At 54.7% G+C, this 12,071-nt stretch overlaps 1 protein-coding gene across 1 annotated transcript; it reads left to right on the top strand.

The window, feature by feature from the left end:
• The first annotated feature begins 7,268 nt into the window (after positions 1–7,268).
• CCDC185 (coiled-coil domain containing 185) lies at positions 7,269–9,239 on the top strand. The gene has a single exon (XM_027612631.2). It carries the CDS (start codon positions 7,313–7,315, stop codon positions 9,113–9,115), a length of 1,803 nt encoding a protein of 600 aa, XP_027468432.1. The 5' UTR covers positions 7,269–7,312; the 3' UTR covers positions 9,116–9,239.
• The last annotated feature ends 2,832 nt before the right edge of the window (positions 9,240–12,071 follow it).

The following is a 12,071-nucleotide window of genomic DNA, read 5'->3' as shown; positions in this document are numbered from 1 at the left end:
GTCCCAGGGACAAGTTTCTGGAAGAGAAGAGTCAGGCTCCTTCAGGGTGAGGCCCATCACGCTCTCTTGTGTTGCTTCTTTCCCCAGCAAGGCCCGTGGGCTTCTCACCCAAAAAAGCCCCGAGGCGTTTCACCAAGCAGAGACAGCCGCCCCTTGGGAGCCTGGCATAAATACCTGATACTCAGAACACGTCAGTGTCACTTTAGATCACAGGGGTGCGGTCGGGGGTGGGGAAGAGCAGCAGAAATGGCCTCTGGGCATTGAGCCTTTCTTTCTGATTCCAAGTTGGACACAACTTCAGTAAGGTTAAGCTCTGACCTCTAAATAGCAACATCGGGTTCTTGGATTACTTCAAACAGGTGCGGCTAACAAGGTGGCTTCACCACAGCCTGCCCTACAGTTGAATCTTCCCTTCTCGGGGACTAGCAGGTAGGGTAAGCCATGATTTCAGAGAGACTTGCAGTGGTTAATTACATTAAAAATGCTATTTTCCTGACTCTTTTATTTCATCTCCTCTATCACCTCGCCTCATCTCCTGGTTTCTTGAAGGCTCTTCCCTTTAAAGCCTCTGTCAGCCCAGCACGAATGGGCCTTCAGGAAGGCGCATGCTTCATGCTCTGTGGGATCACTTACTCGATATTCACCCGGCATTCATTCAGCTCAGTTGTGAACCCAACCCTACAATGCTTACACGAGCAGTCCGTTTATTCGGGCAGCCATTCACTCAGCAAGTACGTGTCCCGTCCTAGTGAGTGAGGATACTGCTCCAGGCGCTGGACGGTCCAGGATGGAGCAAACCAATGATGCCAGTCCTCCCGGAGCTCACATCCCATGAAGGGAGACTGGCAGGTACTCAACCCCGTTCCCCACACTTCCAACCCAGGAGGGAGGTCCTTTACCTGGGACGTCCCCGATGTTTCAGGACCTTTCTTCTGGCAATTGCTGCCGTCTGCTGGGACTCTCTAGGTTGACAGGGAGCAGGGACTAGGTCTTAATGTCCACACGCATCACTGTGCCAAGCGCAGGGCTGAGAAATGATCGTCGACTGAATGAACGAAGGAGCGTGTCTTTTCACAGAAACACCACTGGTGTGGCCAAAGCAGGCTCTGGACATACTCCAGGGATGGGTGGGGACATTCTGTGAGGGAACTTCCCGGCAGAGGGAGCCCCCCACGTGCAGCCCTGCAGTGGACCCAGAGCACCGAGGACAGGGGCTGGTACAGCCATGGGGCTTCGAGGGTCCTCAGTGGGGGTGTCCATCTGGTCGGGGAGGTCAGGGACGGCCTCCCTGGGACCAGGACTTGAAGAAGGAGCCCTGGTCCATGGGGCGAGGAGGACTGACGGTGGCCATGCAGAGACCCAGGCGGGTAGACCAAGCTGCCTCTGTCCACTTCCTGCAGACAGCAGCGTGGCCGAGAACCTGCCGAAGCCCTACCTGTGGGTGTGCAGGCGGGAACTGCGGGGGCTGAGGGTGCTCACCCAGCTGATAACTCCAGCAAATGGCTCACGTGCTCGACACGCTACGCTACCTGCAAACTCGGCAGACCACCCAGGCCAGACCCCCATGGCAGAGCGATCCTCCCTCACTCAGAGCTTTCTGAAAAACACATTTCCTTTGAAGTTAAAAACCCCAGGCTCAATTTTAACCAACCAGAGGGGAAAGACAGATTTAAAAACTCCACGCTTTTTTTTTTAAGTTTTAACAAACCATGTTTTTTTCTGAAAATCTTCAACAAAATGTCTGTTACGCTGCGGACGAAGAAGTGACCCCAGATCGGGTACGTTATGAAGTGTAACTCTCCCCCCAAGTTTCTACTGGAAAAATCTCTCCCTACGTTTAGCATTACAAACTCTGTAATAAGATTTAAAAAATAAATAACTGCTATTTTCTGTGTCTGGGTCATCGTCAGCTCTGAAAGTACTATTTTGACTCCTTCCTTTCTTTACAAGAATTGGCTAATTACCATCTCCCGCTTTTAATTGCATGAAGGTGACAAATGTGAAAAACATCAAAATCCTAAGATGCCGGGACGCCTGGGCGGCTCAGTTGTTAAGCATCTTCAGCTAAGGTCCTGGGATCGAGCCCCGCCTCGGGCTCCCTGCTTAGAGGGGGGTCTGCTTCTCCCTCTCCCATTCCCCCTGCTCATGCTCTCTCTCTCTCTGACAAATAAAACCTTAAAAAAAAAAAAAATCCTAAGATGCCGCTCAACTGCGAATGTCTAAAATCCTCTCCTGGCCCCTTGTCCACACTCGATTCTGCGGTGCCACTGGGGTCCTCCCTCCGCCAGCTCAGGGCGCCCGGTCTGCCCCCGGTCTACGCCCCGTCTGCCCGGTCTGCGCCCCGTCTGCGCCCCGTCTGCTCCCGGTCTGCGCGCGGTCTGCGCGCGATCTGCGCCCCATCTGCGCCCCGTCTGCGCTCGGTCTCTGCCCGGGGAGGCCAGCCCCAGCTGCGGCTCCTGCTCTGGGTCCGCACGGTCTGCGCTCACAGGGATGCTCCCGCACGCGCTCCGCCTGCGCTGTCCTCCTTATGCACCGAAGCTCACACGTGGAATGTTTGCATCGTGGGGAAATGCTGGTCTCCATGGAAACCTGACTTTCATAGTGCCAGGCTCCTATCCCACGATTTTCCTTTTTTAAAGAAACAAGTTTACAGGCTACAATTTTCATTTCCGTACGGCATGAGCCTAAGGTGTCCGTGTACTGCCCTGGATGTTCACACGAGATTTCTTTCTTTACCGTTTTGTGGGTCTGGCATTCTTAGCGCGTCCACATCTGGCGTTGGACAGAGAGCGGCTCTGTGCGGGGTTTGCAGACACTGTTACTTTGGGGCATTTGTTTTCCTGGGTGACGCAAGGAAAGACTGAGTTTCTGTGAAACTACTCCAAAGCTTCATTTGGAAAATTCGTAATTTACCCGACCCTCCAGCCATTGAGAAAAACACCTTTGACCCAAATATCATCTTCTTAGAAAAGATGATCTCAAAGCAATCTAATAGAAATACACCACAATATATATATTGCATAGAGGGGCAGTTTTAAATTTACTAGTAGACGCATTAAAACAAGCAACGTGTGAAATTAACTTTGATAATATATTTTCTTTAGTCCATTTTGTGTTCAAAATAGCATCGCAAGTAACCAATATAAAAAAGTGTTGAGATATTGCACATACTCTTTCACGGTCGGTTTTTGGACTGCAGTGTGCGTTCTAGAACACTTGACAGTTGGAACCACCCACAAACTAGCTCTGAGAACCAGGAGCTTTGCTGAGACGGAACTTGAAGGGGCCAGAGCCAGCTACCCAGGAAGGGCCCAGAGCACACTCCCATTTCAGAGATTAATCTGAATCGTGTGGTCTGAGCGCATTTGCCGTATTTTCCAAAACTCCAACAAATGAAAAAAAAGAGGCCCAGATCTTTATTTGGCAGAAGGCCCAAGTTCTGGGGCCTCCAGTGAAATGCTTTGAGGATTTTTCTGCCAAATAAAAACAAGGTTGATTGTTTGCAGTATCAAGGGAATGCTTGGCAGCTTAGCATTCCCAAAACATCTCTTTCATCGGCCTGGGGAGGAGCCCATCATCTCCCCAGGGCTTCATCCAATGCCTGTCCCCACCCCATGCTGTGCTCCAAGCTCATGTTGTGGGGCTCACCTGCACCTCATCTCCAAGACTGCTGCTCCCAAGGTCACCTCCACGGAGCTGGTCACTCCTGCTCACTCCTGCCCAGGTTTCTCTGGGAGGAATCCACCCTCCATCCCAGTCCCTCAACCTCTGACCCTGCCCCTCCCATTCCCTGGCCCGGGTCCAGGTTCACCTTTCTTCTTGCTCACCTGGATTACTGAACCGACTTCCTTGCTGGCCCCTCTCCAATCCCCGCCTTCTCCCCAGTTTGCGTCCACACTGCTGCCAGGGTGAGCTGTAAAATATAGACCCACTCGGACCACTTCTTTCGGTTTCAAGACACTTATGGACGCCTCCCTGTTGTCTACACAGTGGATTTCCAGCCCTTTCTATAAGCAGAACCCCAATTCTCTTCAATGAGGTGTTAACGAGAGCCCCAGGATATAAAACAGGTAAAGCATGAGCTGCTCTGGGGGCAGAGGGGCAGGGACAGATGCTTCTGGGCTGCCAAAGCTGCCCACCCGGCCTGGGGCCCACGGCCACTGCCGCGATCCTAGAGCAGGGTGGAAAGCATAGAAGGTCCCCGTGGAAGCCGGGTACAGCCACACTCCTGGTGTTATCGCCTGCACATAGCCCCCTCTCCCCCCGGAACAGAACACACGTGACGTTCCTGCGGCTTCGGCCCACTGTGAACTCCCGTCCGTCCCCATCCGGTGGGATCCTGGCTGCCCCCAGCTTTCGTGCCTCCCGACCAACAACCCAGATGAACTCGCCTTCTGAACTGGGCCTCCCTCCTTTAGGGATCCCGTTAAGGTCACTATTTAGCCACTTGTCACATCTGTGCCCTGGATGTGTTTCTTCAGGCAACGTGGTGCACAACGGCCCCAGATGATCTTCTAACCCCATGTCACGATGAAGTTAAGACTGTGCCCTTTATTCAACCAGCAACAGGTGAGCGAGCCATCCTCGGCTCCACCAGGAAGTCTGAGAACATCCAAGGGGATGCAAGAGGCCAAAGCCCTCAGCTGGGAATTTGAGTCCTTGGTTCTTGGCCTGGCTCTGCTCCGAACTTGGGTCTCCCCATTCAGCCCTACACTGCTACAGTCTTACTGCTCTTGGCATAATGATAACGATAATTCTAGTGAGTGGCTAATATTTATAAGAGAGCAAGCACACGCCAGGCACCGTAGTAAGCGTTTCTAATGGATTAACTCATTTTTGCTTTACAGAAAGAAGCATAGTGTTTCCTGGATGGAACTCCTGTTTTCCAGTGACATTTGGAGCTGAAAGAAACCCACGGATGCTCTCCTGCAGGGATGAAGCAGCCAGAAGTCGAGGGTGAAGCGTCGAGCTGAGGGGACTCTGTGGGTCGCAGTGCAGGCTAGGGCAGGGCTCCTGGCTCTTGGATACCTGTGTTGTGTCCCCCACAACGCTGCTTTGCGGTGATAGGAAGCAGCTGGTATTGGCCACAGCCAGATTTCCAGGCAGGGAAATTTCCAACGTACTTTCCAAAGCTTTAACAGAGAGATAGGACCCTTGGGTATCAGTACGACTCAGTTCATGCCCAAATAGATTGTAACTTAAATTATTCCGTTTCAAATTGAATTTGATTTTTTTTAAAGTCACCTCTTGGTAAAAACTGCCATCACAAAATCATTTTTCTGACGATGATGTGAGTAGCACCAACAGAAATCTCGGGTAGAGCAGCTGCTTCTCCTCCACTTGGGATGTGCTGATGGGCCCCACCCAGGCAGGAGTGGCTGCCGGACAGGGCTCGGCCATGTGGCCACAAGGGCACGGCCACCACGGCCCTCGGGCCGACACTCAGTCATCACGTTCCTAAAAGCACTCCATCTCACGCAGCTCAGGCTGCAATACCGGGTTCCTACACCGAAACACCACAGGCTGGGGCTTAAACAGTCATTGCTTGTCCCTGTTCTGGAGGCCGGGAAGGCCAACATCAAAGTGCCAGTCCATCCCGTTCCCAGGAGGGCCCGAGACGCCCGCCTCCCGGCCGCCATGGCCCCACATACTCCTCTTCCTGTGCGGACACCGATGCCATTGTGGGGCCCCACCCTCCGCCTCTGACCCTGATTACCTCACAAAGGCCCACCCCCAAGTACCAACACACGGGGTGTTAGGGCCTCCATCTATGGGGGGGCGGGGGGGGCACAGCACATGCCCCAACCTCAAGCGCGTGTCCTGAGAGGCAACATGGCATCGTGGAAAACCTTGCCCAGGGACCAAGTGAACTTTGGGGACCTCCGTGAACCCGGCTAGGTCTTAGATTTTTCTTAAGGACATGTTATCAGTTCCTACCGGGCCTGCCTGGCCGCATTGGTGCGAAGCTCGGACGAGATGCCGGTGACTCACAGGGTGGGTCCTGCTCCATTCTCCTCTTTCAGGAGTGACCATGTTTGGAGAATATTGCCCAGAACTCCTTCTCTGTCGTCATAGCCCAGACAAAGGGACACAGCCAAGACCCACAGCACAGGATAAACATGACAGAGCCTGCTTCAGAATTACCCTAATTCCTTTCTTTTCTTAAGCTGGGAAATCTGCAGAAACTTCTGTAAACCCATATATTCATTTAAGTCTTAAAATTCTTAACTGAGGCCTAGCAGGACATCAACCTAACATTTACTAATGCACTGAAGTGCTAAGCCGTTGGGGCTAACTTTATCTGACCCTCAGGACAGCTGCCCTCCTCCATGCCCCTTTTCCAGAACATCCTAGACCACACACCACACAGGTGGAGAGTGGTGGAGGACACTCAGACTCACCTTTCCAGAATCAGATCCAGTCCTTTTTCCCGGAGCCCAGGGAGCCTCAACAAGGAAAAATAATCTCCCAAAACTGGAGAAAAAGTACTAAAAGCGATGGATGTGGGTTCAGGCGGTAATTCGCTGATGCTATTTCAGAAGTGTGCACACAACATTCATATTGTGACAAAAGCAGTAATTGCTACACTAGAGAAAAAATAGACCAGTCTTTTTCCTGTTCTAAAGTTAAAAAAGAAAAAAAAGTAAAACATTATCGGGCTTGCTAACTTCACCGGCAAAAGAGTGGGGAAGCGGACGAATGTGCTTCGGCAGCCGCTCACTTTACATACACTGTGGAGGCGCACGCAGGCACCCCCTCCCTCCCGGGGGCACCTCGACCATCCCCCGCGTTCCATTCTGGAGTGATGCCTTCACGCGAGTTCTTTTAAAAATCCTGCTACTTGGGGCGCCTGGGTGGCTCAGTCGTTAAGCGTCTGCCTTCGGCTCGGGTCATGATCCCAGGGTCCTGGGATCGAGCCCCGCATCGGGCTCCCTGCTCCGCGGGAAGCCTGCTTCTCCCTCTCCCACTCCCCCTGCTGGTGTTCCCTCTCTCGCTGTGTCTCTCTCTGTCAAATAAATAAAATCTTAAAAAAAAAAAAAAAATCCTGCTACTTGAAGGTGTACAAATGCGAGTTCAGTCCCTGCCTGAAATACTGGGGGCTCCTAATGCACCCCCGGCTTGGGGGCCCCCTGACCCCTGCAGTCCCCTCCCCCTGGCCGCAGCTGCAGGGAGGCCAGTGGCCAAGGAGCATTGTGAAGTGGCCAGAACGTCACAGGCACGGACCCTGGGGTCGGGGGGCGGGGGTCGGAGGGCGGGAGGGGGGCCGCAGCACCGCGGAGACGGGACCCTCGCTCACACGCCAGACGCGAGCATGGAGGGCTTGGGCCGCTTCTCCCCGCGCTCGGTGCTGGACCCGGGGGGGAAGCGTGCGTCCGCAGCGCGGCTGCGTGGGCCCGGGGCCGGGACGGAGCCGTACCGGGGCTCGGGGGCCGCGACCCGAGGCGAGGGGAACGAGGCCGTGGAGCCCTGGCCCTACCCGCGCTGCGCGCCCACCTCGCGGCCTTGCCGGCGCAGGTGCTCCGACTCGCCAAGGGAAAGCCAAAGCCTGACCGACGTGGCAGCGAGGCCCCCGGACGGCGCCAGGAGGCCCCGGCCCCGCGGCCGGCACCTGGAGGACGCCTGGGGCGAACCCCGGCCCAAGCCTCAGCCCGGAAGCGGCGCGCACAGCCCCGCCTGGCGGCGGCAGCCCCAACTACAGCCCGGAGGGCCTCAGCCATGCCCTCCGGCCCAGGGAGACTCGTCCCCGCTTTACCGGGAGGGAGCGTACACCCCCCTGAGCGGGACCTTCGGGGTGGAGAGGACGCAGAGCGGAGACCAGTGGGCGGTACCGCTGTGCAGGGGTCCAGGTCACTGGTCCCAGTCCTCCGCTGTCTCGGAGAAGTCTTCCGTGCGGTCTCAAGAGTTCAGGGCGCAGTCGGCGTGCGTGTGCGCCCACAAGAGGGACGGCAGTGATCTGCTGGAGTCGTTAGCCAGCCCGCTCTCCCAGCCCTCAGTCTCCAGCAGAGAGATTCAGAGCCCGCACACCCAGATCCTCAAATGCAAGCTGGAGGAGGCGGTCATGTCCTCCAGGGACCAGAAGATCGTGGCCCTAGTGCTGACCCGGCTCAAGAAAGCCCAGAGAATGCGGGAGCTCCAGCAGCAGGCGGCCGTAGCCTGGGAGGAGCTGAAGCGCTCGGACCAGAAGGTGCAGATGACCCTGGAGAGGGAGCGCAAGCTGCTTCTGCAGGAGAGCCAGGAACAGTGGCGGCAGAAGGAGCAGCGCGTGCGGCGGCGGGACGGCCTAGCCAGGAACGCTCCCCGGTCGGAGCGCGCGCGCAGGGCGCTGCTGGAGAACCCGGAGGGAGCCCGGGCCGTGGCTGAGCCGGCGCCCGCGCCCGCGCCCCAGAGGCAGAGCCGCGAGCTGCTCCTGCAGGAGCCCGAGAGGATGGTGCAGGGCCTGCGGGGGCAGCTGCCGGAGGCCTCTCAGCGGAAGAGCCTGCACGCTATGGAGCCCCAGGAAGAGGCCCAGGAGGCCAACCTCAGCTCCCTCGTCAACTACCAGGCCCGGAAGGTCCTGCTGGACTGCCAGGCCAAGGCTGAGGAGCTCCTGAGGAAGCTGTCCCTGGAGCAGAGCTCCCAGCGGCCCCATGAGCCCGCGCAAGGCCTGATGAAGGAGCGCCCGCGAGAGCTGAGGGACAGGGCGCAGAAGCAGGGGGAGCAGGGGGAGCAGGGGCCGCAGGTGCGGCGGCGCGCGGAGGCCGCCCAGGAGCAGGCACGCCGGCACAGGCGGCTGCTGGCCCAGCTGGCCGAGCAGAGGGGACAGCAGGCCCGGAGCAGCGTCCAGAGGAACGTCAGGGACAAGGTGCCGCACATCCACGAGCTCAGCGTCCTGCGGGAGCAGAACCATCACATCCTGAAGCTGAAAGCCGAGAAGGAGGAGAAATGCCACATTGAGGGCATCAAGGAGGCCATCAGGAAAAAGGAGCAGATCTCCTGGGAGAAAGACGCCACCGTCGAGGAGTTCCAGAAGATCTCCAGGGCGTCCAGGAGAGAGCACGCGGGCGCGCTGGCCGGCAGTTTCCTGGACTCGAGGGCGCGCGAAGCCCCCCGCGGGCCCGGGCCGCAGGGCTGCTGAGAGCCGGTGGAGGGGGGGGGGGAATGCCCGGGGGCCTGCTCAGGGGCGAGGAGAGGCGGGCGACCGATGCACTCTCTAATCTGATTATAACTGAGCACTGGGTTGGAAAAGTATATAAAATAGCTGCACTTTATCCTCTCTTGAACTGGTTCATTGATTGATTCATGCGGGGAGCTGAGAGGGTGGGGTCATTTAAGAAAATGACTGGTAATCTTAGTTTCCATTTAAATAGAAAAGGTGAGCTCTTCAGTAATCTTGGAAGCACACTTCAGGCCCATTGTGGAGGAACTAGAGAAAAATCTGCAGGACGGGATTCAGTTCTGTTCCTTTTCCAGAACCTACAAATTATAACTGGTACTTCAAAGGGTTGATTTGAGGGATGATAAATAAAATAATCAATGGAAGGTGAGGTGTGAGGTACTGGTCATAAGGAATCTCCAAGGAAGAAGAGAGATTGTGTGACTGGGTGAGTGGGGGGATTTCTGTAAACAAATGGATTTGGGAACCCTGCATACTACATCCCCTCTTGGGTGTTCCTAACGCACCTGAAAGTTTTAAAGGCTCTGAAAAGGCCTGCAGTAAAGAAATTCAACTGTTCAACCTAGAGTTTTTCACAAACTGTGGCACTCCTCTTTCCTCGGATCACTCCATGGAATTGGTTTTCTGGGAGGTGTTTTTGGTGCTTCATCGCTTGGCCACAGCCCCGCTATCCAAGAGCTCACTGCAATCTTCTGCGCTGATTCCTTGCACACTCCGCCTCTTTGGCCAGTCCTGTCCAGTCTTTTGGAACAAAAGTCAATTGGAATCTATTTCTCCTCTGTCCCTCCTGAAAGAGGTGGGGGATGTCATCTGTCTACCCATATGGTGTCTAATTGACCTCACCAGCCCTGAATGAATGACTCAGCATGACTCAGGAACATGACATTTTCACTTTAAGGAGCCACAAGCTGAGTAGGATTTAACCCATCACATCTCAAAGCTTCTATCAAAAAATCATACAGGTTTTCTTCAAAGCCCCTAATGCAAGATTTGTCTTTAGAAAAGAGGGAAGGAATGAGCCCGATTGTCTTATTAGGATTTTTTGAAATGACATGAAAAGTAACCTGGCCAGGGATTTTGTTCAGAGGTCAGCATGAGAGTGAGTCCTAATCTCATTTTTCTTTTTATTATTTATTTATTTGAGAGAGAGCGCGTGGGAGTGGGGGAGGGACAAGCAGACCCTCGCTGAGCACGAGTCACAAGGCGGGGTTTGGCCCCACAGCCTCGAGATCATGACCTGAGCCAAAATCAAGAGTCAGTCCCTCAACGGACTGAGCCCCCCAGGCGCCCATATTCTCATGTAGTGGGGACCAGAACTTCCTCCCTCTTTCATGTCCCTCCCCTGACCTGGGAGCCCCCAACAAAGCCTCCTCGGGCCCTCACTCCTTTGCTCAAAAAATGCTCCTACATCTTGCCTCAATTTCCAATCTACTCTCTCCTCTTCCCCCGAGTTAATCCGCTGTTTCAGCCACACACCAGGTGCATTCCCGGCCTTGTGGGAGAGTGCATGATATTTCAGACCTCCCAAGAACCTAACTCCTCCTCTTGGTGCAGCTGATCTATGGGGAAGTAACCTTCCTGAGCCTCAGCTTACTCATCTGTAAAACAGACTTAAAATTCGTACTTGGGAGGGATGAGTAAATCAGCATAAGGCTCTCGGTGCAGTGCCCAGAGCCTAATGCAGAGCCTGTCCTTAGATGTTGCGTTTTATTCTTGATGATATTTGTGAGTTCCTATCCCCCTGTCTTGACCCCCTTTCGTCAGACCCCGACAGGTGTCCCTGAGCCTCATTCCCATTCTGCTTCCTCTGTGAAATGTGGGGCACCCTGGCTGCCTGCCCTGATGTCACCCTTCCCAGACAGACTGCCTGCATGGGGCACTCAACCATTGTGCCGGTGGGGCACATCCATTTTGCGATCCAGGGTCACTGTTCGAGATTTCATACCCATGCTGGTCAATATACAGTCAAGAAAACATTCGTCAAGCAGGATGTTTTGACCCCACATCCATATCCTATGACTTTACCCCCACTAATATTCTTTGCTCTCTCCTCCAAGAAAGAAATGCATACTGTCATTCTTTTATCCAGTTGTCTGCGAATGTGACTGGAAGCAATAATCAACAGAAAATAAAACTTTGGATGGAATATACTTTCCCCTATTTCTACCTCAGAATAAATAAATGTATTTTCCCAGATACACATATCTGTGTATAAACCCTGAAAATCATCTGTGAAACAAACACGAGAAGACTCTGAACGTGGACAGAAGGCCAATGGACCACGGACTCAGGACCCGAGGAACCGTATAGAGCAAATGCTCTGGGTTTCCCTTCTACCACACACAGCCCAGACCTGGAGTGGAAGAGGCAGGTGACCCCGAAACAACAAGTCTGCTGTCTCTAGCCAAATAAGGAAAAGGGCAGCCTAGCAAGACAGAAAACTTTCAGACAGTAACTCCACTCCAGCTAAACAATGCAGCAAACCCCGTGACCCCCACCCTACCCATGCCCTCAAAGACCTCTGCTGTCATCAGGTTGAAATAAGGAGCTCCCCAGTGTCAGTGGAGACCAAATAGGGAGCTGAGACTTACCCCCACTCACCGCCACCTCCATCACCATCACCACGACCACCCGCCCCCTGCCCACGACCTCTATGACCACCCGCCACCATGCCCACCACTACCATGACCACCCACCACCACCACCCAACCCCATGCCCACCACCACCATGGCCACCCACCACCACAACCACCACCCTCCACAACCATTGCCACCCACCCCCATGCCCACCACCACCATGAGCACCCACCACCAACTCCACCCACTACCACCACCCAACCCATCCCCATGCCCACCACCACCATGACCACCCACTGCCAAGAACCACCACCACCCACCACAACCACCACCAACTCCA

Source organism: Zalophus californianus, chromosome 10, assembly GCF_009762305.2.
Source record: "Zalophus californianus isolate mZalCal1 chromosome 10, mZalCal1.pri.v2, whole genome shotgun sequence".
Taxonomy (NCBI): domain Eukaryota; kingdom Metazoa; phylum Chordata; class Mammalia; order Carnivora; family Otariidae; genus Zalophus; species Zalophus californianus.
This window is presented reverse-complemented; position numbering and strand designations above follow the sequence as displayed.

Coding starts and splice junctions, on each gene's coding strand:
- CCDC185 (XM_027612631.2), top strand. CDS start 7,313: ATGGAGGGCTTGGGCCGCTTCTCCCCGCGCTCGGTGCTGGACCCGGGG.